The sequence below is a fragment of the Nymphaea colorata genome, chromosome 1 (assembly GCF_008831285.2).
Source record: "Nymphaea colorata isolate Beijing-Zhang1983 chromosome 1, ASM883128v2, whole genome shotgun sequence".
In the NCBI taxonomy this organism is placed as follows: domain Eukaryota; kingdom Viridiplantae; phylum Streptophyta; class Magnoliopsida; order Nymphaeales; family Nymphaeaceae; genus Nymphaea; species Nymphaea colorata.
In genome coordinates, this window is record NC_045138.2 from 14,918,180 (window position 1) to 14,945,482 (window position 27,303).

At 40.2% G+C, this 27,303-nt stretch overlaps 2 protein-coding genes across 4 annotated transcripts; both read right to left on the bottom strand.

Moving 5' to 3' along the window:
- Positions 1-529: 529 nt before the first annotated feature.
- LOC116250280 (E3 ubiquitin-protein ligase PUB23) lies at positions 530-2,363 on the bottom strand. The gene has a single exon (XM_031623901.2). The coding sequence runs from the start codon at positions 2,025-2,027 to the stop codon at positions 792-794; it is 1,236 nt and encodes a 411-aa protein (XP_031479761.1). The 5' UTR covers positions 2,028-2,363; the 3' UTR covers positions 530-791.
- Positions 2,364-10,073: 7,710 nt separating this feature from the next.
- Positions 10,074-17,078, bottom strand: LOC116248826 (BEL1-like homeodomain protein 1). Of its 3 annotated transcripts, XM_031621829.2 has the most exons (6): positions 17,011-17,073; positions 16,843-16,908; positions 15,152-16,367; positions 12,980-13,359; positions 12,415-12,475; positions 10,074-11,377 (listed from the first exon to the last, which is right to left on the bottom strand). In XM_031621829.2, the coding sequence occupies exons 3-6, from the start codon at positions 16,025-16,027 to the stop codon at positions 10,484-10,486; spliced, it is 2,211 nt and encodes a 736-aa protein (XP_031477689.1). In that variant the 5' UTR covers positions 16,028-16,367; positions 16,843-16,908; positions 17,011-17,073; the 3' UTR covers positions 10,074-10,483. The 3 variants fall into 3 exon arrangements, with proteins under 3 accessions (XP_031477689.1, XP_031477680.1, XP_031477696.1); XM_031621820.2 differs by having other exon boundaries at positions 16,843-17,078; XM_031621836.2 differs by having other exon boundaries at positions 16,733-17,078.
- Positions 17,079-27,303: the final 10,225 nt, after the last annotated feature.

The following is a 27,303-nucleotide window of genomic DNA, read 5'->3' on the forward strand; positions in this document are numbered from 1 at the left end:
CTAATGGTTTTATGCCTTGAGTGAGCAACCAAGTCTCTCGGCCCCAGTGTTGTTTCCACAGGTAAATATGGAAAATGAAAAAAAGAAACAGGTAGCTTCTCAAGTTGGACAAGAACTTAAATCCGGATCTGATGTGCCATGGACTTGCAGCCATATGCCTGGAACTCCACAGAGTTAATCAAGATTTACCAAACCAAGAATTTTATGTTAAACCTAGAGTCTGCCGATCTAGAAATTTACACTTGCCTAGTTTTAGACCAGAAAAAACTCTGATCCATGAAAAGGATAAGGAGCGGTTGGACGGCAACTGAAGATCTCAGATATGCAGAAATTGGGGTCATAGATGAAATAGTTTGAATTTATCACATAATTGCAAAACTGTTCATTCTTCTGACAACGATTAATGGGTACATCAAATATGCAAACTGATGGTTTAATGGCAAGATGAATGCTTTTTAATGAATCCACCAATTGGGTTGACTTCTGGTTTAATGGTTTTTTGCATTCCACTTCATATTAACATTTCAAGTAATCAATCAAGAGAATTTACTACCCAGGAAATTTCTTCTACCCATTGTTCATCTTTATGCCTCGAATTGGATGATGGTAATTTCTTGAATACATGTCTCAATTTGGTTGGACAAGAAGTACAGAAAACCTTCAATAATCTCTGCTCCGAGGAAGAAATATTGGAGACACTTGATTATAGTTGATCTCCACTTATATACAAATCAACCCTCGCTTTCCTTTTGCCTAAAGAGGGTGTCCTAGAAAGGATTAATAATGTCATCTCAGTTGGAGGGATATCCAGACAGTAAATGGTGGGGGACACATGAAGAATTCCTCCAGGTCCTGGCATTCATCTTCAGCATCTCCACTGCCTTCTCCTTCGTCTTATTGTTGCCTTCTACCTGAAGGACCAGGCACAGCTTCGAGACGGCTCCAATGTTGAGCATCTCTTGAGCGAGAGCAGGATTCGCAGAGTATCTGCAGAGCGAGTAGAGTATCCTCACTGCCCTATCGTTGGTGGTTTGCGACACTCTCATCATCTTCCTCGAGACGACGGCGATCCCCGCGGCGTGGCCCAAGAGCTCCGCCCTTCCCTCGGCGCAGCCGCAGAGCATGTCCAGGAGCCACATCAAGATCTCGCTCATTCTCCGCTCGGTGGTCTCGATGAGCATCTCGACCAGCGCCGGGACTGCGCCGCAGTCGACCACCTTGATCCTGTTCCTCCCCCACTTGGACGCCTCGATCAGGAGTTGCGCCGCGCACTTGGTGGCCGGCAGCGAGATCTGGTCGCGGAGGACGCGGACGATCCCGGCGAGGAGGTCGGACCGGACGTTCATCAAGAACATGGGGTGGAGGCCGTTGAAGGCGGTCTTGAGCAAAAAGCAGGCCTGCACCCTGGATTGGCAGTCGCCCTTGTCGAGCACCCACGCGAGAGACGCGATCAGGTCGACGTTGGCGGCGGCGAGGTCCTTGACTTCGTCCTCCGTGACCTCGACGGCACAGAGAAGGTTCAAGGCCTCGCGAATCACGGGGAGGCGGTCTCCGTCGGTACTGGCACCGGAACCGGAGGGCGTGGAGGGAGCGTCCTGGGTGAGGAAGTGGATGAAGGAAGCGAGGCGCTTGACGGCGCCGGCGGAGCGGATGCAGACCTTGTTGCGGTCGCTGAGGGAGGCGAGCTCCCGCAGCCTTATCAAGGATGGGAGGTCGGCTTGGTTGAGGAGGGAGAGGACGGTGGCGGCGTCGAGGGGGGGCTTCGGGGTTGGGATGCGCTCGACGCCGAGGGCGGCGTTCTCGGTGCACCAATGCTGGATGAGGCGGCGGAGGGTGTGGTTGGGGGTCATGGTGAGGTCGGAGATGGGGAGCTTGGTGACGGGGCAGGCCCTGTTCTTGTAGGAGAAGACCCACTTCTCCATGCTCTCGCGGTCGTAGGTGATGCCGGAGGAAATGGTGACGGGGTCCCTCATGATCTGCAGGGAGATGGGGCACGTGAAGTAGGGTGGCACCTCAACGCCTTCCATCTCTGATCTTGAACCAGCCGATTACAGGTTTATCTTCTTCCTACTCGATCGATCGATCGCTCGCTCGCTCACTTGGAAGGTTGAGAAATCTTGAGATCTGTTGGTGGCAACAGCTAATGGAGAATGGCAGTGGAGGGCGGAGTGATTTATATGGAGGAAGGAGGGTGGAAGTCAATAGCAGAGAGAGAGAGAGGGGAAAGTCAAACCAGATACGGCTTGCCCACGATGTAGCGAGGGGAGAAATCGGTAGGAAGAAGGTTTAGCCGGGCTCCAGTAGAGAGTGCTGCCTTTGACCGGCCACCATCTAGACTTTTGAATTTTCCAAATTGGCCTCCTCCGGCTCCCTCCCTTCTAGTTCTCAATCTCGCCGTCGAGTATATGAAATGGACCGGGTCGGGTTCAAAAGTTTCGGTCCTGGACCCGGCCATCACCTGTCCCATCAAAGGGACGGCGAGCGTATATAATAACACCTTTAATATTTGCTCGCATTGAACTAGATGGTATGCTCCAAATAGGGAATTGGTATATTTAATTCAGATCCGATTATTAATATATTCAGATTCAAATTTGCAGTTTTACCGTTAATAAATGTAAGATCTGGATCGGTTTTAAAAATAAAGTCCGGATTTGAGATTCGACTCAAATTTGATAAAAAGGCTAAACCTCTTGTTTGGTGGTCAACTTTACTTCTCGGTTTTATTAATATCCAGCAGTACAAAAACATGCGAAATTGGTCAAATCCCGAAGCTGCCCTCCCAACCCTTGGAAATTTTCTATTCGAAGGGAGGCCGTTGACTTGGACCGTCATCTCGAAGATCGCCAACTTTGGCTGGTTCGTGGCCGCTCGCTTATACTACCGTCGTTTTCACGTATCAAGAGAATTCGAATACGATTTCAAATCGCGACTTTATTATATAACCATCATTATATTTGTTTCTGTTTCTCCAATTACGTGCATCACTTTTACTTTGAAGCGTGTTTGATAGTCTCGGATCTTACATTCGTCACAAATATGAAATTTACGTGTTTGATAGTCTTAGATAGATCTTACGTTCGTCACAAATATGAAATTCTTCGATCTGTCAAACAGGTTTTAAGTGGTCGTTTGATAGATTACTTGAATAAGTGTACCATGAATTTGCCTCAATATTTATAGCAGATTGGTTCGGTGTTCTTCATTCTAAACTTCTCCTAAAGAATTGTTTTTCAATAGGTCTTATTAGTGCAAAAAATCCTTGAAAACTTTTAGGCTTAGGTTTATGTAGACTTCGTTTTTGGGTCTGAAAGTGGACAAAACATGCCAGTATTTCATTTTGACTTATTGACTTCAGGAAAGTGGATATCGACCTGCTTTACTTTTATACGCAATGAAATGAGCTAACTTTCGAGTTTGGCATGACGGCTACTACTTAGCTCATCATGCACTAATTTATTGCATGTATCTCTTGACTTGATCTCGGCCCGTTTGAGCTCAAATTGGCCTAATAGAAAAAAGATATGATCGACTTGACCCAGTTTTTGGCACATCGAGCTGACCCGCTCAAACCACACGCACTACGAGCTCGGTCGGGCGGCCCTCGAGCGACTCAGGAGCCAAGCGCGAACCGATCAAGTTCCAAGACCACTAGAACGTTGTGAATCGCACTTGATCGCGACGCATTCTCCTTTGGTCGGACAGAGCCGTGCCTTGACCCATGCCAAGTCCATCTTTGCGGCCGCCCTTTGAAGAACTGGCCATCTTTTTGTGTGCTCTGCTCGATACGGTTTGGATCGGACTTCTCATGCATTTCGGAGTTCTATCTTGGGTCTATTTTGCAACCCAGACAAGCAGTAAGAGTCCCTTTCTTTTTTCCGCGTCGGCGGGAACAGATCGGGTCCACATTGTCTTCCGAGAGGGACTGGATTCAGTCGTCTTCAATTAATTTAAATAAAAGTTGAATAATTCGTTTAATTTTTTTTTCAATTTTCAATGACAGAGAGGAGCTTCACCTTATCTTCCTCTACTCGGATTCTACAGCTGCTCTGTTGCTGTTCACTCGTTTTTCCCTCAGCATTCGAATTAAATGGTTCCTTCCTTTATTTTATATTGCGAATAAAATAATATCTAGTGCTTTTGAGCTGCTCGCACTCAGAGCAGGCCGAGGCCGTGCATGAGAGGTTGGGCGGAAACTTCGACTGGGCTGAGTCAAACTATGTTCGTAATTTTCAATAAACAAAATACATTGGGAATTTTCAACAATAAAAGAGGAAGATGAAAACTTTTGTCTTAACCCCAGAATCTTTTGTCAATGCAAATCCCAACCCACAGTTCTGAAATCCGTTATCCGTTTTTTTGCTTCAACAGTGGGTGAGATTTATGTAACGTGGATTTGTGATCAGTCTCGAACCTCAAATCCAATGATATCAAACATAGCTTAAGTGAAGAACTTAGAAAACAACTCTATAAATTAATTAAATGATTTTGCAACAAACCAGGCGACGCAGAAAAAAGGTCAACTAATTTTTAATTGTTTAAAAGGTTAATGCTGTTGGATACGACCCGCCTTCCTCTCGGTTGTTTGGATTTGGAATTTTAAATTATGTCATTAAAATGTAAGAAACTAGACTATTATACCTTGTTCCTTCTCTTTTCATCTCACCGGAACAATGTATGATGGAACGATGACAGCTTCATATTGACTCTCTCTCTCTCTCTCTCTATATATATATATATATATATATATATTCAGTGAGCTTACGGCTTTAAATTTAAAAATAGCATCTGATTAAAAAATCAGATCAAATTTGAATTTAGAAAGTAACATACGATGGCATCCACATTTGGTCTTCTGTTCGACCTAAAATTTGGAGATGAAGTCGGGTTCAGTTTCAAATAAATATTATATATCCAACGTCTATATATTGTGAAAGTTGGATATTAACCTAACATAATGCAACTTGGATTTGATTGTACATATAAAATGTTCAGATCTGAACATAAAGTCAGATTCAGGCTATAGATTTTAATTTTTTTTTTTTATGTACTTTCTTCACTTGTATCCAAATGCAATTTTGAATTACATTATGAGAACCTCAGTTATGGTAAATGTTACATTCTATTTCAATCGGATCCACTGACATCACTAATAAAAAATGTGTCAGCATCCCAATCAAGAATGAGGTGCACCAATATTGCAACCAAGAATTCTGAAAGCAGTATCACTCCGCGGTTGAAAAGAAAAAAAAACTTCCATCCTTTTATGAAACTTTGCTTGTGCAATTACTAGCGGAGCCAAAAGTTTTTTTTTTATGAGAGCATTCATTCAATACCTTTAATTTCTTTAGGGCACTTACATGTATAAGAATCAAATATATCAAAACATTAACATATATATTAAGCTAATTTTGTGAGGCTGGCCGACACCAGCCACCTTGTAGTTATGCCTCTTTATTGGTTCGCGTTACGCGGATTAAGCTGTTTCTCTTTCAACTGAATTGACAGTTAATTGGCCCTGGAGCATCTCTACAGCCAAAGAATTCACAGTCAGTTTCATGGCTGAGCGAGCGTCCTGTGGATGAGGATGAAGCAAATGGAGTCCAATTAGGCGGCCGGGCTCGCTCGATCTGGATTCATTGAGTCTGACTTTTCTGTCGATGACTGGAGTCTCTGCTTACTGTCCGGTCAACGCTGGGTGTACTTGGCCGGCAAAATTTTAATCCGTTGGTTTATGATCAGCAACAAAGAAAGAAAGAAGGTCGCTGGTGTCTTTTGATAAATGCTTTGGGCCAGGAGTCGCAACCGCTTTCAGTCGTCGTCAACTTCTTATTTGTTTATTTATAGATTTATGAATTGGAGTTCGTCAACCGTCATTGGGTGGGCATGGGCTTCTGCTTCCGCATGCCTTCCATTACTCGGTTTTGCTGTGCCCTCATTTATGTAGTTGAGCTCGCATTTATTTTTCCTCCCAATAATTGTATATTTCAATTCCCAAAAAAGGAAAAAAAAAAAAAAGACTAAGATCTTTTCTTGAAAACACCAATGTATCGTAGATAATACAAGAATAAATAAATAATGTAATTTCATTATTTTCATGCTAAGAATTAATACTGGCCACTGAACATTTAGATGCTAGTCAGATAAAATGTATAATGAACAAGCTCATCCCTAAATTTTTTTAATAGATAAATAGTTGATAGAAAAGCATGGACAAAAAGATAATGAGGCAGAGACATTTTGCCTCATCACCATTTTCTATTTGTTTTCTTCGCTTCATTATTGATGTTTAAAAAAATCAAGGACTGATGTTGTTTCTCATTGATTTATAATGTAAATGTCTAGTGCCTATATATATATATATATACATATATATATATAAAGAGAGAGAGAGAGAGAAGTCCTAAACCTCGCACCAGGTCAAGGATAAAAACCAAACTGTTTAAATGCAATGATTAATGTGTGTGCATGTGTGTGTATTTTTTGTGTGAAAAATAAGTTGATGGGAAACATATATGAAGTTAAGTTAATTATTTTTCGAATTTAAGTTAATTATCTTTTCAATTTAGTGGTATCCTAATAAGATGAAAAATGAGACGACTTATATAATATCAAACTTTTCATCATGGTGACATCCTTTTTTTTTTCGTAGAAATAACTAAAACCAAAGTATGCTTGATAAAATTAATTTTTTATAAAACATACTAAGATGTTTTTATTTTGTTTAAAATATATTTTTAGCAAAACTTTAAAGGGTCCGGTTCTAAAGAAGAAGAAAGAGAGAGAGAGAGAGAAGGAAACAAATCAAATCAGTTCTGTTGAACTAGATGGAGCGCGTTCTTCCTTTAAGAGTGAGAGTTATAAAATCGGATAATTTTTGTTATTTTCAGTTCCCATGTTAGGTATGAGTTTAGATCCAAAATCAGGTAAAGGTATAAAGGTCCAGGTTCTGATCTGAGAAGGTTCAGATTAGCTTATGAACCCGAACCCGAACCCAATCAGGTGGGAACCCAATAAAGCCGGACCGGAGCGGGTCCAAGAAACCGCTTCAGGTGGCTTTTTGAAACGCTGGAGAAAAGTGTGCCTCCACAAGGAAAACGTGAGAAAAATAACATATGCCAAAAGGGGTCTTCGAAATCTCACGGTAACATCAACTTCAAAGAAGCGTGGACTTTGTTTTTCGAAAGAAGTGGGAGTTTCTATGTTTTCCGCCTCACCTTCCACCTAAAACTTAAAAAAGCCATCCGCTTTTTTGTAATTTATTTCATGAAAGTTGCTTTTTCCACCAAATCATAAATAAAATAGTAACAATTAATGTAATCTAGCTGACGTTTTCTGTGTAAAAAGTCAAAGAAAGATCACTTCAATTCTTTATTCGATACTTTTTTTGAAAAGTACAGAAAATTACGAAAATTGATAGTTTTTGCATGAGTAAATGGAAAATTGAAGCCCCAAAATGAAAATATGACAAAGAACATGAACCCGCATCGACAAAGGAAACGTGGGCTCCCGATCTCCTTTGGGTTAAAACTGGGGTTGTAGTTCATCAGTTTATGGATGCAACTTGATATTGGATTGGAATCTGAGCCCAAGTGGTTGGATCCCATAAGAAAATTTGGTTCAAGTAATTTGTTGGGCACACCTAAGGAATACGATTTTTTTCTTGTCCGATCCAATGGATATCTGATTTTCAAGAATTTCAGGATTCATTGGCATCCTTTCAGCCAAAAATTTAATATGTTGAACAAGAAAATTGAATACTTGAATGGAGATACATAGATATAGATTAATAGGTCGCTCTGATATTGTTTAAACTCGATTCCGATCAAATTTCTCAATAAAAACAATACCCAACCTTTTTTTTCATATCTAATCTTCTTTTTGAGGTGATTAAGTCGAACATGAAATCTAAATGGGATTTATTGACATCTCCACATGAATCTCCACAACTTTTGACTATGAGGAGGCCTTCCCTCTGCCCCACCTCAGGCCTCTTTTCCACTAATGTCTTCAGTTACGCTAGAAAGTGTGAGGAGGCTACTCGCAGACCTAAAATCACCACAGATGACCTGAGAATTCCATGGCTTGGTCTGAGCCACAATCTAAATGTGTGGATTGGCGAATGTCTCTTTTGTGTTACTGTTGATTGCCGTCGTCTAGTGCGTTGGTGAGAGAATCCAATACGTTCTAAGTTGGAATTGGAAGAGTTTCAATCTGAGGGATTGTTTGAGGGACCGGATGGAAGTTGACCCAACCGAGATTTTCATAGAAGAACGTTTTAATGCTTTTGAGGAAGATCCGATCCATTGTTGCTTCTAACGATTGATTGAGTTCATTATACGCGACTAAAGCAGCTTCTCGTGGATGCTATTCATCTAAACTGTGAAAGGCATGATCGTGACACTCTAGTTGATGAGTCTACCATATTCCACCTAAATCTCACGTAATTTAGGACCCAAGAAGTACCGACTTCACAAGCTCTGCGATTGGTTTACGGTTCGTTCATGCAATTTCATCATCGATTCTCTTCTGGTTAGGAAGGTTCAACTTAAGAGTTTGATGCCCCAAGCATGTCTTTTGGCATAGTCCAGCAAAAGATTTTCTCCCAGAGCACTTACACCTATGTCTTTGGTTATAGTAGTGTTGCAAACGGATGCTTATGCATATAATCAACATGATTTATTTAATGAAATGATATGTTATGTAATGCAATTGTTTGAACAGATGAATAAGAATTTCCAATTTTTAAACTTGGCATGTTGCGGCTCCCTTAAGTGTTTAAGTTATTGAGGTACTCAGGTTTGCGCTAAACTTACATGATCAATAACTTACTTTATACTAAAAAAGGGTTTGCTTATTACATTTCTAGGTTGGATGAATTCCATATCACCCTTAGAAAACAAACTTTTTTCAAGTGGATGTAGGTGCTTCGATGAGCTAGCACCCAACCATCTCTCTCTCTTTTCCTCTCATACTCATTTGTTTCATCCATTGAGGGGTATTTTGATATCTTGAAAATATAAATGGCTTTCCATTTTTTAACTTAATCTCCACTACTGGATCCCCCTGAAATCAATAGTATAAAGAAATCCCATCTCATCTGGCATATGATATGAGGGTCCGGTCCGTAGCTACTTGTTTTGCAAGAAATTATGACTGCAATTTTCTCGTTGAAAGTTTCCTTGTGGATAAGTTCTCATTACTTATATATATATATATATATATATATATCTCCATCCCCTTATGGTTTCTTTATTTTCAAATAATATTTTTAAGTAGTGCCCCTTCGGATACAAAAATCTATGAAGGATGCCCCTTTAGAAAATTTTTTTGGCTCCACCACTTATACGAACCCTAAAATATAATTGCATATGGTTTGTTGCAAGAAATTATGACTGCATTTTTCTCATTGAAAAGTTTGCACATTGATTCACTTTTCTGCAAGATCCAAAAGTGTATCAGCTGCTATGATGTTTAACTTAACAATTTGGCGTTTGTATATACATAAATGAATGGTGGCTCTAGCTATGCAGAGCCGCTAAGCTCACTCATGATGGTCTTCAAAGCTATTGTGATGGATGGTTGAAAGAGAGACAAGGAGAAAAATGTATACAGACAACACACACGCATGCACACACACACACAGAAAGAGAGAGAGAGAGAGAGAGATTTTTCTTTAGCTGAAAATACATTTCACAGACTAAAATAATCATGCTGTTCAACAGGTTGCTACCATGCATGATAAACGCAAAATGCTGTGTTCATGTTTTATAGCCAAGCTGGTATGTATACCTCGAAATTATTATATGCAATCGGTTCAACAAGCAATAACCTTATAATAAATGTGATCATGATCACAGAATCTCTTTATGAATAGCTTTCAAATCAATAATGTAGTTCTGCTTTAACCACCTCTCCAACCACATCGTTGACAAACGAAATAAATTACAAACAAATCAACCTTGAATGAGGACAATAAATGACCGATTTAAGTGATCACATGATTTAGATAAGCTGGATGAATAAATGAATAATAAGGCCAATGCCCTTCCCATCTTGAACTGAAGAAACAATGAGCTACCAATACACAAATATATTATCGAAGCATGATTGCTGCTTTAAGATCACAGTGTCTTCAATTTCTTGATGAATAAACTATCTCCAATCAAGAAACAAAATAGTATACATTCCTTAATGACATAAAATATATCACCTACATAGACCCCGATATTGTACACATCCATCCTATTTTTCAAGTTTTACACTAAACTACTAAAATTTTCCCTTCATCCCGAAAAAGGAAAAGCATTAACTTACAAGGCTAATATGGTTGAGGATGTGAAGCTACAACTATCTGTATAAGTATGACTGCAGCCAAATGGCATTTGGGCTCTAAAATCTTCACCTAACTATCTCTTCTATTGCTAATCTGATGTTCTGTCATTGGAAATGTTTCTATGGGGAACAGAACTTTGATAGATTCTCAAATAACAAAGTCTGGTAACAGTTGAGCAGCAAATCGCTTCCTGCCTTGCATGGTGATGGTGTCATAGGCATTGCCTGGGTGACTTGCAGCTGCTGCTGCACTAGGGTTCTGAATGCAGAAACCATTTGAAGATTCACTCCCCAAATCATGCCTCCTCCCCATTGCCATGGTTGGGCTAGAGAGACAGGCATGCTGTGAACCAGACAGAGACAGTGAATCACAATGAGGAAGGCCTAAAGTGAGGGAGACCCCACTTCCTCTAGGTGCAAAAGAATCATGGCTGTATCTCCCAATATCACCCATTTGGTAAGAACCATAACTTCCTCCATTTTCAGTTGCTGCTGCAGCAGCGGCAGCAACTGCTGCTGCAAGGTCATAGCCTTGCCGATTGACGAATCCTCCTGCGTTTGGTGCCTCTGCAGTGATGCTGGTGTTGGTGTTCACAGATGGAAGTGGACTTAAGTTATGGAAACCGTTGTTTCTGATCTTTTTTGGTGTGAATTGGTTGAGAGAATCATTGTCAAGGATGCTTGGTGCATGATCAGATGAGGAGGGGGACATAATGAGGCCAAGCCCGGTCAGGTTTCTAAGGTTTCCGAGGCTTGAGATGGCAGTAGTTGCTGTGGAAAGGGATGGTGGTGAAGATCTTTTCCCAGTTGTCTCTTCGTTTTGGCTTTTGGTGCTCTTGTTGATGGCTTGAGTTGCAGCGGGAGGGCTCTCTGTCTCTGCAGGGTTCATTTCAGCTGAGTCCTCGTTGGCCTCTGCACTCTTGCTTGGTTTAATTTCCTCCGACTTGCCCTCGTTTTCTTGCTCCTTTATCTCTTCCATGTACATCTCTTCAACCATTGGCTTCCACAGCCTAACTCGTGCATTTATGAACCAGTTTGACACCTGCATTCATGAAAACATCCACGGAAGAAAAAGGGTTCTCAAGAAAGGTTCTCAAGTAAGCATTCATTTATAGCACCATGTAAAGTGACAAGGGGTCAGAATAACTGGAGAAGGATCCAGGAAGCAGACGTAAATGGGTGGTGAGAAGTTTAAATAAACCTCTTTATGCCCCTTGCAGGGCAGAGCATGCCTGCCCCCTGTAAAATTAATGAGTAGTTTGGCAGTAGGGATACTTTGTGAGTGTCCCATTAGTTTATCTCAAAAATTGGAATTGATTCTTGAAATAATAGTTATATATTAGTATTTTATAAACCTGCCAAAATATTTAGAGCAAATTCATGGGATACTCTCAAGTGAGCCAAGCTAGAGCTCATGGGCATCCTGAGTACATAGGCTGGGCTGGCTCTTAATAGAGTTTAGTTTGAATCCATCGGCCAAGCTCCATCCCATCCCGGTGTTTATACAAATAGAGTTTAATTCCCAAGCCATTATTTGGAAGTCTAGCATTTGGACCCCTACAACTCATTGTTATAGAGCTGCGGCCGTTGGATTCCTATTCCTAACCAATAATTGGAAGCCAAGTATTCTGAGCTCTAGGTTTCATTAAGAAGATAGTTTTATCATTAATGAAGCTCAGCACAAATGGTCTCTTGTCCAGTTCAGGTTGCGAAGGCTATTCTCCAAGTTCAGAAAATGCAATTCATTAAAGTTTATAGGAGTTCTTGTCCCCTATCCCATAAGCAATATTCCGGAGGCACCTCGGAATTGATCATACTAAAAATCACCACCTACAATGATTTCCAATCATTGTTGAACTGAGTCTCAAATCTCTGCAGATGGTTTTGAAATTGGGAACAGACATGGATCGACCCTCCATCCCCCAGGATGGATGGTGAGCAACCGAAAATTACCTCCACTAATGGTGTTCTTCGTTATCATCTGACTCTCATTTATAGAGAAAAAAAACACAACTCGCTGACCATGTTTCTGGACACTACCTGGCACACAGAGGGGGAGAGAGAGAGAGAGAGAGTCACCTGACTTCTAGTTAGGCCTGTTTGTTTGGCAAGCATCACCTTGTCTGCATCTTTAGGGTATCTGCTCCCCACAAATCGAACAAAAAAAAAAAAAAAGAGGAGGAGACAGTCAGCTGGCTGATGATTAACAGATTAAGTTAGTACCAGGTGACCTTTAGGGTAACTTCATGAATATTCAAGAAATGCTACTAGTCACGAGAAAATGTTAGAGAGAGAGAGAGAGAGAGAGGAAGGGAGAGGATAAAGACCTATTATATTAGTCCGGGAGTTCCTAAAAGAAACTCTTGTACACCCTTCTTTTTATTGCCTAAAGTGCCTATATACGTCCATGGTTACGCTCTTAAGAGACTCTATATGTAAGAACTGACACACACTTATGCATCCTTAGATTTAACCTGCAACTCTCTTATAATTAACCATATCAACATACGCCTACTTTCTAACTACAAATAGATAGTGTATATGCATGTTGTGTGCGTGCGCGCATGCGTATCCACTTGAACGTGCATGCATGCAAGCGTGCCTGTATGCAGTTCTGTGTCTCGAAAAGAACGAAGGGGCTTACGGGTGAAGGAAGTGTTCAAAGAGCCAAGCCCTAAGCACCGAGACTGATCTTTCCGGAAGTCCCCTCTGCGGCCTCCAGGCATTGTTCTGCACCATGCCCAGCTGCTGAAATGCCCTCTGCTGCCTCAGCTGGTGATCGATGTACCTAAGCCTCGAGACATCGGCCTTGCCGCTGCCGCCGAGTCCGTCTTCTTCTCCCAAGCTCCTGTTTGTTAGCCTGATCTGCCCGGAAATGGCGTCACGCAGGCACCTGAACTGCTTGGAGATGGTCTGCAGGGCGAGGGCAGTGTAAGCCCTCGCGGCGCCAGCACCGGCTGCAGCCTCAAAGGATGAGACCACCACCTGCATTTGATGGCGGTACTGTTTGTACCTCTGGTCCACCTGAGATTTTTCATAGACCATCAAGAGAGATTACGTGATCAAATTCAGAAAATCCTAAAACTTTGACAGTAAAAAATTTAGCGAAATCTAACTCTGATCATTACTGTTGTTCCTTTTCTTTTCTGGAAATAGTATTCGCATTTGGATTCCAGTTGGTATGTATAATAAAAGACTTGGTGAATTTTAGAACAGTAAAAAGAAGTTCAATCTCCATTGAGAGTTAACTTTGAACACTAAGACAAATATCTCGTGGGTTTTCTGCAGTCCGTTGCAGAGAGAAGGCAATATTTGTTACTACTTATGGACGGGAGGGTATCTTTCCCAGAAACAAAAGAATTGCATGTTCAACAAAAGTTATGCGTTTTCATAGATTGGAACACATGAAAAGAAGAACCATGAAATCCGCATATTCATGGGCGAAATTCCCGATGTTGCGTTGCGAATCATCGAAAGCGAATGATGATAAGAAATAAGTAAACTAAAGGAGACATTCGGAAAAATAAAAGTGAAGTGGGGAGTTATGAAGCAATAATTGACAAAAAATCTTGGTTAAGTTAATTCCAGTTGAATTTAAACTATTGCCAGAAAATAGGGCAAAAAGCCAGGTAAATCGGATTCATGAGCACTTTTCATGCAAAAGTTGTTCTTTCATGTATTTCCAGAGAATATTTCAGACTATACATACATATTATATATTACATACATATGATATACATAAATATATATATATATATATATTTTCGCCTTATAGTTTTTCTGGCTGCAGTGTTCATAGCTTCAATAATTGTGTTTCTCTAACTATTTTTCAGGACAAATTTACAAAAGTAAGGGACAACAAAACAAGAATTTCATAAAGTTTGAAAACAGAGGCACGGCAGGAAACTTTTTGAATTTCTGGCTCTACCTTCGTACTCATTGCATAGTACGTGGTGTTTAATGTGGAAGGCACTGGAGCCCATCTTCCCTGAGGAGAAGAAAAATAACGATCATCGAAAATATTACTCGTTTAATTCCATCCTGCCCGCCTTTATTTTCTTCATCCTTTTGGGCCTCGTTTTCCAGAAAATATCGGAACTCCTCTTCGAATGAAATTCACTGAACTATGAGCCTTTTTTTTATAATGATAATAATAAAGTTCATGTTTCCTCTGAACTCCCATAAACTGTTCTGTAAGTTATGAACTTTCGAATCATTTGATCCAAAAAACAAAAAGAGGAAAAGGAGTCCATGTTTCCTCTGCCATCTTTCGGTCTTAAAAGTATCCGATCCTCCAACTTCTCTTTAAAGATGGGAAAAGAAAGTATTTAAAGGTCACTTTTTTATTATACGCGTCTTTTTCCTTACAATTTTTGTATTCTTTTATTTTTTAATAGTTCCTTGATTCTAAACTAGGTAATACATAAGGTGCTTCTCCATCTTTTCCCTGTTAGTCATATTCATTCTTCAAATGGTTTTTGCTTCATAAAAAGAACAGCAGTATATGGATCGGAATTTTTTTTTTTTAGTTTTTAGCTTCAACCACCCAATATATTCTAGGCAATAGACTAATTAAACAATGAAGACATTCTCCTTTCCCGTACCATAGAAGAAGAAGAAGAAGCCAAGTTAATAGTTCCGTGTTTCTTCTTCCAAAGGGAGAAGAAATGAACAAACACGGATTTCTTCCTCAAATAATGAAATAACCAAACCAGAAAGTGGAAAAGAGACAGTAGGAACAGTAAGATAAGGAAAAGGAGCAGGGAACAGAAAAAAAAAAAAACAGAAGAGAGAGAGAGAGAGAAGCCAAACTTACCTCTTCCATCATGGTGATCAGCTTAGCTTTCTTCATCTGAAGCTCTTGCCTGTCTGCAGCACTCAATTCACTCCCTTGGTTGCTCCCCACATCTCCTCTATCTTCAGCCGTCGGTTCCTTCTTGGTCTTGCCTTCCTTTTCCGTCGATTTAGCATCCCCCTGGCTCTTCATCCCCCTCCCCACATTCACAACCTCATCCAGAAGTTGCTGCGCAGCTTTCAGATACTTGGACCCCATTAAAACGCTCTGCAGTCCACCTTCCCATTTCACGGTCCTCTCCTCTCCAGTTTCCTCCCCGCCGCTGCCGCCGCCTCCTGCCGAAGATGGAAGCACCGCCGCTGCTGCCGGTGCGTCCGACCTGAAAGAATTGGTTGAGGCCATGAATTGCACCGGCGAGGAAGACAGGCTCAGTGACAGCCCACCCTGCTGCTCCCTCCGCAGGCCGACCTGCGATGGGACTTCGCCGACGGATTGATGGCCGGAATCGGCGACAATTCCCGGAATATGATGTTGGTTCCCGGAGGAACTGGCGTTGGTGGTGGTGGGGCTGGTCTGGTTGATCGATTGGACAAACGAGAATTCACTTGGATTGTTCCTCCACAGGTTGTGCTGCCTGAGATTGGAGGCGGCGTTGATGGCAGGACTCAACTCACTTGGGTGGCTGCCCATAGCCGGTGGTTGAGCCATCATGGGGATGCTGATAAATTGCTGTTCGTTTCCCGGCAACTGATTTCCGGCATGTTGGCCGAACATAAATATGTTTCCCTGTGCCGGCGCGTCAGGGAATCCAACAAAACCTGGGTTCATCAAGTACAGTGTCTGCATATTGTCCGCAGCCTGAATTCCCGGCATGTTGGTCGAGAAGTATGTAGCCATGATCTCTGAAATCAGGAAGAAGAAGCTCAAAGGATGCAGGTGTAGCCTTTCATAGAAACGGACGCGTCATGTTGGGAGAACCGAAACTGTGCAATCTGAAGAAGCAGGTGGAACTCTGCTGCTCGGGATCAGCTTTTTATGCTTGGCAAATCAAAGGCCAGATGCTGTGGAAGTTGTCAGCAGATCAGGCCGCCATGGATTTGGGACACTCCTTTTCCCTTGACACACATGTTAGAAAAGGATTGGTGATTTCTCTGAGCTCGAGTACCAAAAGTATCAGATCAATCTGTTGTCTAGCTAGCGAATATGGAGCAGCACCACCAGTTTGGCACTAGCCTGCCTGAAAAAGAGGGAGAAAGGAAGAGCTGAACAAGCGCTCAATGACAAGAGGGCAGGGAAAAGATGTAAGAAACCTGACTCTTTCCTTCTGCTCTTTTCTTCTAGAATTTTACATCACAAACATGTTCTTCCGTTCAGAGGATGCCTATTATAGCGACCCCAAACCGAAATAATGAGAAAAAACAAGGAAAAAATAATGGTGGGTTTGAATCTTGACTGACACAACAAGGGATGTCAGAAGGGATATCCACAACCAGAACAAAAAGAGCAAGACGAGGACTTGTGAAATGGAAAAGGTTCCTGGGTATTGTACCAATAAACTAAGAGTATGTTTCCAATAAAATAAACGGGCAGAGAAATGTATACCCATCTTCATCAATCGTCAGGTTGGTATTGTTTAATTTGAAATCCGATCTAATTTAGTCCTTGTCCCTTGATGGAGCACAGGGATCAAAAAGATGGGATCGAGCACCAACCTGATTGGAGTTCTACGATTTGACCTCCTCTCTCATCATTAGCTGCAGGCCGTCACGATGGCAGGTCTGTTTATAGAAGAAGATTGATCAGAGAGAGAGAGAGAGAGAGAGAGAGGAATATATATATGGAGAGCAGGGGAAGGAAGAAGAAAGCGTGAGATGGAGAACCTAAAAGTTCACTCCTGGTGTCAGAGAGGGTCTCAACTCTCAAAGGGGACGAGGAAACGTCCATTTCTATGAAACAAATGAGGTGATTTTTCTCTTTTGATATATAGAAAATGGCGGAAACCACTCGTTGTCGTTGCCATCAAAATCAAAGCTTTTCAGTTTATGCAATTATATGGGGCATATATTTAATTGCCTCTACCTGTTGGGTATTTCCTGGTGGGATGAATTGAAGTTGAAGAAACACTCACAACTACCACCACAATGCTTGATAGAGGTTGCGCGTTTTTTTCTTTTTCCCTTCTTGCTGAATTATGGGAAACGAAAGCAGAAAAAATAGAAAAGGCAAAACCTCAATGTAAGGCAAAGAAAGATATTAGAAAACTTACAAATTTCTGATTCTTTTAACATGATATAGCAGAAAGCCATCTCTCTCTCCTCTTCTCCCTCTCTCTCTCTCTCCCCTATGTTATCACGTGAAAGTGACCATCCAGAGATGACAGTGGAGACTCCATTTCCAGTTATTAGAAATGGTCCCTAGCGTACGTCTGCACACTCTGCTGGAAGTTGACAATAAAAAGGAGAAGGGGAAAAGCTAAGGTTCCAATCGCATAGCTATAGAGAGAGTGAGAGTGAGAGAAAGAGCCATTTACCTTGGTTTCGTTGCAGCTATTGGTAAGTTCCTGCCGAACCAAGCACTTTCTTCACAGACATGATAACTTAGTTATGCCTTATGACATATAATTGCAGAGAGAGAGAGAGAGAGAGCCACAGAGAGAGAGAGAGAGAGAGAGAGAGAGAATAAGGCGGTTAGCAATCTTTGGTAGATTATTACCAACCAAAGGTTTTCTTGACATAAATTATTCGTTAGATATTGTAAAAAAATTTGCATTGTAAAAAATAATGCACCCTTTTTCCTTGCGATGGTCCCCTGGTGGATAATTTGTCTTTTTTCCAAGAGAGAGAGAGAGAGAGAGAGAGAGGCAGGCCCTACACACTCCTTTACTAGTAATTGTCAACATATACGGTGAAAGGGAGTACATATCAATATTAAAATTGGGGCATAACTATATATATAGGTATGATATTTTGATTGACTCAATAAAGAAGACACGTTAGTTAGGCAAATCAAGAAAAGTGTGTTCATATTATGCCAAAATATTTCCCTTTTGCTTTTGTAGATATTGTTTCAAACTGAAGCCCGGTTTATAAGGGAGAAATGAGTTTCAAGTAAACAGAAAAAGTATTTGATTGTACTGTCTAGTTGGTAGTTGGAGCCTACCCTTTTCTTTATACCATCAGGATACTGGGTATGCTTTCGATGTTTTGGGTAACATCCATATTATGCTTCAACTTTCATACTTAAGTTAAACTAAAATATATAATGAATTAGAACACACATTGTAGGCAAACCCATGACTCAGACTCAAATTCGTCAAATTAGTTGAAGGCTAGATCATTGGGATAGAAAGTTGACCTAGTGACTCGTTTGGGTTAGGTTATAAATTTTATAGAGTATTTTTCATAAATAGATGAAAAAGGTAACTCTGTCTTGAGATTTTATTTTTGATTTCTTCATGATCCAAAACTGAAAAACATGTAATACAAATATTTCTGTATATATAGTTGTCATGTTTCAGAATTTAAAAAAATAATAAACTTCTGTATTCAGCAATGTGCAACAAAAAAAAAAACATGTAATTAGTTCATGTTGGACTTCGACTTGTGACCTAGTAAATAGACCATCGTGGCTCACTCGAACAACTCGCGACTCAGATCAGCAAGTTTTTCTGGTTATTCTCTCTCTCTCTCTCTCTCTCTCTCTATATATATATATATATATATATATATATATACTTAGTCAATGTAAGTTTGAAAGCCCTCCTTAGTTATACCTTCCCTCTCTTGTCTCTCTCCCCCTTGAGCAATCCAAGTCCATGACGCAAGCGATCCACCAACTTGGTACTATTCAACAGAACCCAAAACCCATTTCCACCCAAAACCCTAACTCACTTTATTATCTTGCAAGTTTCTTTTTTTCCTCTTCAACGGTCCCATTTGAATGCTGTATTATCCCTATGCCCTCCTTCATACGGTGGCCCTTCCTTGTCTCACCCTAGGACTGCCATGTGTCGTCATGTCGACCGTAGATCTCTATTAAGCAATTTCGGCCGTCGGATCGATCGCGCATGGCCAACACGACACGTCATTTTTGTCTGGAGAGAGATATTTGCAATGTTTGTGGTTCACATGCATGGTGGGCACCACCCACATGGGACGAATGCTGCATGGTAAACATGTACACCAGCCCAAGTATTAATGTCATTGCTACAAGGTCACACTATTTGAATCGAGTAGTTCAAATACTTTTTCCCTCACATCGCAACATATACAATATGCATGGTGTAGAAGTGCCCAGATAAACCGGAGACTTCCAGAAAAGATCACATATTGAGACCACCGTCGTGGTAGAGATAAAGATCACGTATTGGCATCTTTAAATTAGAGTTGAAGTGCAAAAGCTATTATTGATTATAAAGTTAATTAATATAAAGACAAAAAAACAAAAAATTTTAAGTCAACATTGGATAAGAAGCTAAGCTTTTTTTTTTTTTTTACCTTGTTTGTGATTGAAGTGAAGTAAAATTTGTGGAGTAATACTCCATCCAAACCTACACCTAATAAAGGTGGAGAGGTCTCACTCGCGGCAGATTTGCATCGCAAATATCCTATCCAAACCTAACCAGGCATAGACCTGGGGCCAGAGGGCTTAGCAGTCGACAAAGTCTCTCAACTCGAGTGCAGTTTTACCATGCATGTGACAAAGGAATTATGGAAGTAAAATTGGTGCTACCTCCAACCAATTTTCCTCTATGCTAAGGAACTTTGTGGGACTTGATGAAATTCTCACTCCACAATATTGCAATTAGAGGTCATTTCAAACATTAGAGGAACTAATTAACAAATTATTGCAGCCGTCTCAAGTTTTAAAAATTTTCAAAAAAAAAAAAAAAGAATTCCAATGAACGCTTAAACTTTTATTGACAAAATTCCTTGTTGTTTTTTGTTTTTTAAATTTATATTGACTGGGAAACCCGGGTATTTACACTCGCGTCCTGGTCAAGTAAAACTGTCAAGGTGTTCTTGACTTGCTATATTTTAGCGTGTGTCTCATATCCTGTTTGCAATACCATGTGATACGCGCACTGTGTTCTTGTGTCTATCACTCTTTTCATTGGACATTTTTCAATCAAAACAAGGTTTATACATGTCTCTGTGCGTGTGTCACCTCTTAGATGGTATAAAAGTAGTTGAAAAATGTCGAACTGTATGGTAAAAAACATAAAAAAAACAGATTTATAGTTGAAATATGATTAATAATTTGTATGATTAAGTAAATTTAAAAACTCTAATGCTCAATTTTTTTATATAAAGTATTATCTTTCGAAAAAAGTAAAAAATGTGCGGTTGGAAAAACACAGTTCAGAACAACAGGTCGAAAGATAAAGCGAGAGAGAAAAGGATGAGTTAGGTGTTTTGGCTCCTCTTGTCCAGGCGTGGGGGGCCCAGGGAAGGTGCCCCCTGCCACGCTGGCACGCACTAAATGGGAAGGGTAGAGTACTTCCACCCCGTGGGGACCACACCTTTTGGCGTTTGAACCGACGTGCAAGATAACGTAAAGTAGCGTGTTCCGTCCGCGTTCTTGGACTTTTCCTCGCAATCAACGGTCCCGGAGGCCCCACCGGAGCCACGCGTCGGAACATCAACGGTGGAGACGTCAGCCGATCGCCCGCACAGTTGCCTTTAGTCCTCTCATTGCGGTGGGACCCAGAGATTCGCACATACAATCAGAGAGAAGCAAAAAGAGTGGGGCCCGCGGCGTCTTTGGGACCTCCAATCAGAGACGGTAACGTAGGAAGTGGGTCCCCGTTGCTGGTGCTGAGAGTCAATGCGGCATCCAATGGGAAGGGCGGTGGGGCTTTTCAGCCGCTTGCGCTGCCCGTCGGTAGGGCCGGGCAGGCCCGCTATCGCCATTATTCCATTATTGTTAGACAACCGAGTTCGAACTTCCAACACGCAATTCGATCCATGCTTCCCTCTTTCTCTCTCTAAAACATCATACATAGTTTATTCACTATGTTCTTTAGCGATATAATAACATTAAGTTTGCCGGTTCCATGTTTTTTTTTTCTTTCTTACTCAATTCTTGCTCAAGGGGTATGGCGTAGCTAGACGAACATGCATTAATGTCGAAATCCCAATTCCTGGGTTCAATCTTTATCAGGGCGAAGTCTTTGTGTTTTATGAAGCAGAAGATGTATACTAAGCACCTATGTAGCCCTCAATTTCCTCCTCAAGCCACCCTCCCTTTCTCTCTCTCTCTCTCTCTCACTAAATTAATCCGGCCCATGACAAAAAACCATGGTTGTATTAACTGACTATTAACTTTTTCTCTTCTAACAAAACTAACTGTATGAACTTGATTAATACAGAAAGAAAGGGACTAGATTCCCAACATATGGTTAAATAGGGCGTCCCTATTGAATGATGGTATACACCAACTCTCTTTGTCAACTAAAAGAATGCACTGCCATGGTCCACAGGTTGATTTCTAGATTCTTGTAAGCAAATATCTGCTCTGTTATGAGCTAATCAAGTTGTTACTTGATCCTGAATAGATTTTTCAAAAGGGAAAACATTTGTGATCCAGTACTCCTGATGAACTCAACTACTTTGTTAGTTCAAAAGCCACTCAATTTCGACGCGAATGAATTTTCGCGTGTTCATTCCCATGGTTATGGAATTGTCTGCTTGTGTTTGATTCTGCGTTCTTGTTGCTTCATGGTAGAAGCAAAAAAATTGACCAGGAAAGTAGATCCAATTTAAGTGGTTGTTGAGGCTTGGCCCATATCTAATTGACCTTACATGGTCCTGAACTTTAGGATAAGAAGTATGAGGTGATGTGAAAGTCTCATGGCAGCTTAGAGCTACAGAGAAGGATATAACTTGACTTGGTCAACAATGGACACCCATAGACACTTCTACATCATAAGAACTCAAATCTCCTTATACGTACGTAAAGTGTGACAGTTTGATAAATTGGATCTATATCAAAATGGAGAAACATATGGAACAACTTCTGTGGAGCGAACTTAGGTGTCTTGAACCATCCATCTCTATAGTGGGTGATGGGAGATAACGTCCACTAATATTCACTAGTGTCCAACCACACTTTGGAAGGATCCAGATAAGATTTGCCTCAGGTCTCAGATGGTTCAATTTGGTAAGATGGTTTTGTCATTTTCTGCTATCACTAAATATACTTTTCTTTTCATTTTTTATTTTCTTTCTTGCAACCGTTAACGTGGACAAGATCCACAGCAAATTTCATATGTATATCAAGAGATGGAGAAAGAGATTAGTCAATGTCAGATCACTTGAGTAAGGAAAAAAAAGAAAAACCAGACTTCTTAAAATTTGCATTAAAAAGTGTTCTAAACAAAATGTGAATATCCTAATATATTTGTCGCCACTAATTTAACATAAATAATGTTTTAGTTCAAGTTAGTTTTGTAAAAGATCTTTCTACTGTCATGTTATAAGAGCTACTAAATTTTTTATTATTAAAAAAATATTATTATGTAAAGAATGACTAACTTGATATGTATTTCTCACTAAATCACTTTAAGATCATATCTATAAGATTAGATTGTAAAAAAGATATTTAAATAATTATATATATAGATATATATAACAACAACAAGGTGGTACTCGGGTCCAGTAACTCACGCCTTCTGAAGGAGATAGACAAGCGGATGCACGGCAATGATTAACTTCAGGTTGCAACCAAAATGGGACTGAAGAAGTTTACGACTGGTTTCTTTTCATTACTAAAAAGAAACTAAAAAAGGGGAAAGGGAAGGTGACTTTGAAAAAAGAACAAGCTGCAACAGAAATTGTTGGTAGCAATATAATTCGAAACTACCTCTGATTTATAAAAATATGCTCTTGAAATATTCTTCATAATTCCGGTCCCCAGCATCTGCCCATGTCAACTCATGTCCATTTCTCTTGCTTGTTCAAGGGAAGGAAAATTTCTTGAATATACTGTTTATAATACCATAGATATATGTTTTAGAATATCTACTGTTCAGAATATGTCATTGTCCTCTTTTAAGTAAGTGGGTAGACAAGGTCGGCACACAAGATAGAAAAGATAAGCTGCTTTTAAGTGACTAAATGTGAGACACAGGTTTTTGTACCCCCAACGTTTTTCTGCGCTAAAACCCTTTGAATAAATGTACAAATGGTTAAAGCATTTTGACATGATTCTTTACCTGCATAGTTTATCTTACACATAAGATGTTGAAGCTTATTGTTGAAAGGCAATATATAGGAAAATAATAACAAAAGTAGAAATATTTCACATGCACATAGTTGAGTACATGTAAAATTATTTACTCAAAAAGACTAACTTCAACTTTATATTGGTTTTCAAAAATGACCTTACATGTGATATTGTATCGAGGAGCATAGCTCAAACGGGAGAACTTGGGGCGCACTATGCAGTTTCTGAACCTTAAAGGAGTTGGTCCAACATACAAGTTAAAAGCATTTGGAGATCTCGTTAGCTGATACTGATACAGTTCTGAGCTCTAAAGAAAAGGAAAAGGAAGGGAGCTTGGGTCTCACCAAAAACATTATGTCATGTTGGTCGATGCCTGTAGACGTGTGTATGTCGACCACACAATCTAATTGCGACAATAATTTTTACTTTTTATTCGCTTTCTTTTGTCCTTCTTTTCCTGTTTGTTTTTATTTTCCTTTTGTTGGGGTAAGCATCTGCATGGTTTTGCTTTTCTCTTTTTGCATTTTAAGGTCATCATGCGATCGGCAATCTCCCTCTTTCTGCCTGCTGCTTTTTGAGAACTGAGAGACTGCATTATTGATCAGATGGGGCAACGTGTGGAGATAAGAGTGACGCAACCAAATTAATTAACGGGCGGTGCATGGGCCACCATGTATTATGGACTGGCTAGGTCAGGATATGAGCTGCCCGGTCCTCGCCAACGTGCATGAAAGTTGACGTCCAGGGCCCGACCGACTTGTGGGCTCCCGGTGCCCCTGTGGACATATTCTGCTGGCTATCATTACACCAAATAGTTTATGGGGAAAAAATCGGATAAGTATTGAATATATATTATATATATGATCTAGCTATTTTGAGTTATCCAACTCATTCATGAGAGAAGTTTGATTTATCGTGATCATGATTTTCACACTTTTTTTATTTTTATTTTTCTATCAATTGTCCATCACGATGGATGAGATGGTATACATGTATAGCCACACGCACATATGTTTGTAATTAAAATAATAATGCACACTCTTTATCTCCTCCTTCCTCTCTCCTTCTCTACCTATGCCGCCAAATTGATTTGGCTGGGCTCTTGGGCGAAGCTTGGAGAGTGTGACACCAAGTTGTACAATGTCGCCTCATTATGGCCATGGACACTCGGACAAGGGAAAAGGGTGAGGGTGGCTCTCGACCCGGCAATGGATTTCCTGCCTTTGCACTTGAAGTTAGAGCAGTAACTCTATTAACAATTTTATGTCAGATTAATGTCCAAATTTTGTGCACGAGAGAGAAGGGGGTATATGCCAATGGAAGGCAAAGTAATCATACGAAGCACTAATAAGCATAGTCATCTCCTAAGCAACAAAACAAAATGTATCAATACAACAGTATCATCTACAATTTCACATTGTATGCGTGAATATGTATGACATGATACACCATCCGATGTATTATATTGGGCAGCATGGATGGTGGGAAGAATCCAATTTTATATTATATACATATATATATAATATGCGTGTGTTTTCCAGGCCATTCTATTGACTAAGACGTTCAAACATCAGTATCAATAATCTTTGAGCAGAGAGCAGAAAGGCTCCTGCGGCTCGTGATGTAGATACCTGAGTCACAGACAACCGGTATCTCGTGGAAGTCTGTGCCCGTGCATGTGTATTTTTCCATAAAGCATGCCATCAATTTTAAACATTCTGATGCACAAGGGGTGACATCACATGCATTGGTTGGGAACCCCAATGTTGATTCTTCCTCTAACAACGACCCCATTGATCATGTGTTGGTTCACATTGTTTTAATATAATGTGTCCCACAAAACAACAGGTCAAGGGCAGGCATTATTTATCTTGGACCTCATCTGTAAGGCGGTACTGTTACTGAAGATGCTGCTGACCTAATCTGCCAATGTTTTTGGATGTGTTGTACCATAGAATTGACCTTCTTGTTTGTTTTCCTTCCGTTATGATGATGTCTTTTCCTCTGCAGGCTGGCTTCATTTTGTTGGTTTTTTCCCCATTCTTTCTATTTCCTTTCGTTCAGATTTGATCATCCTTGAACATTCTTGTTTGATTTCACCCTCTTGTGTGTATGTGCGTGGTGTTTCTTTAGCTTGGACAAGGGTCTTTGGAATGCTTCAAAAGGCATGGACAGTGCCTAAATTAAGAGTTTGGCATTCCTTGTGCCATGAGTAGACATCACTATTCTAAATTAAGTTTAATATCAATCTCTCTGATTTAAGTTTACGTCTTGCACCCATTAGGTTATACTGATGTTCAGCTAGTTCTTCGTCTTTGATGTCGTTCTTCTGCTACTGTGGACTAAACGGCTCCCTCAGTCTTTCATTTTTGTCTTGATTTTCTACGTGTATTTTTCTTTACTTGGTTTGTTTGTGTATCTCTGGCGACGCCAGTACTTCTTTTGTTTGTTTTTTTTATGTTTCCATTTTATTGGTTTTCTTTCTCTCCAGCTCTCCCCCCTCCTTGGCCCCTTGTATATGTGTGTACCTTTCTGAATGGGCTGTTTAAGTGCCAAACAGACCAGAAGGGGACTTGACAACAAACATGTTGGGATCAAGAACTGTTCCAAACTTGTACATCTTATGATCAATTAATGCAGCTTTATGATAGCTTCTAGTGTTACGGACATCGATTTCCATTTCATATTGGTACCGGCCTCTAGTCAATGGGCGAGCCACATATTGATAGACTTGTGTGGGCAGTTGCCTATGTAATTCCACAAAATTTATTTTTTATCATCTTGGCACGAAATTTATTTTTTTATCATATTGGTTGTCTCCAACCATTTGCTTATTCATATGCTGGTGCACCCTTCATTTATTTGTTTATTGCTCTTCAATCATTTTATTATGCATTTAGTAGGTCTAATGCCTTTTTGGATGACTGCCCAAAACTGAACCCTGTTTTCTGCCCGTTTGGGTAGTTTCAAAACTGAGTTTTCTCAAACTCATTTTTAATAAAGGGTCTGGAAAATATGCCCCCTCCCCTTATTTTAATTTGATGCCCTTTATAACAATGAGTTTTTGACGTGTAATCTAAACACCAAAATCAGTTATTAAAACTATTTAAAAATAAAATCATTTTTTCCCAATCATAGTTGTCCCAAAAAAGTGTTTTCTAAGGGTATCAGAATTAGTGTCCCTCAACCAAAAATATCTGGGTTCACCACCACATGTATTGGCAACCATGCAAGTTATTTTTTATTATTTTAATAATGAATGGCTAATATGAGCCCCGATCCACTGATGTAGTTTCTTATCATTTTCGTAATAAGCTGATATGATGTGTATCAACCGATATATATATATGCCGTAAGATGCGATAATGATTATATGTACTGAATGAATCGGATTAATACAATTGAAGCTTCATATCTAGGGATGTAAACGTTGTATAGATTCAGATAAATACACCCAAATCGAACTCGGTAGAATTCAGCATAGCAAGTAAGATCAAGACGTCAAAAACCATATATATCCTAACTATTTACATATTGCATGTACATGTCGCTATCCCGATGTCGAGCTGACGGGAACTGATGTAAACTGGAGATCATTTCAGATGGATCAAGAAACCAACAACAGCATAATTTGATCCGGTTGGGCCCTGATTTGGCTCCTATGTTGAAAGAATCAACTGAGTCCAGCTTCAATTAGAGAGGACAGGTATTGAAAAGATGGCTAGTTAGGTCCAATTTATGTGGGGAGTTGGGTAACATAACATGAGGAGGTGCAGAGTCGCTCCCCTACCTACTAAAGAAGAAAATGACATGCTTATGACCACAACAGATGCAGTTCAGATCCATTCGTTTGAAGGAATGCAGAGAAAAGAAGGACATGCCAAGTTCATGATTAATTATCTTCCAAGGACTATCTTCTGATTTCAAGTTCAAACTCTACCTTGAGA

What these genes read in the sequence shown, in the direction of transcription:
- LOC116250280 (XM_031623901.2), bottom strand. Translation starts at nt 2,027, where the DNA reads ATGGAAGGCGTTGAGGTGCCACCCTACTTCACGTGCCCCATCTCCCTG.
- LOC116248826 (XM_031621820.2), bottom strand. Translation starts at nt 16,027, where the DNA reads ATGGCTACATACTTCTCGACCAACATGCCGGGAATTCAGGCTGCGGAC. An exon ending in TTTGAACACTTCCTTCACCC is followed by an intron (nt 12,476 to 12,979) that starts GTAAGCCCCTTC and finishes TGTGGGGAGCAG; the next exon opens with ATACCCTAAAGATGCAGACA. An exon ending in CAGGCCTAACTAGAAGTCAG is followed by an intron (nt 11,378 to 12,414) that starts GTGACTCTCTCT and finishes TCATGAATGCAG; the next exon opens with GTGTCAAACTGGTTCATAAA.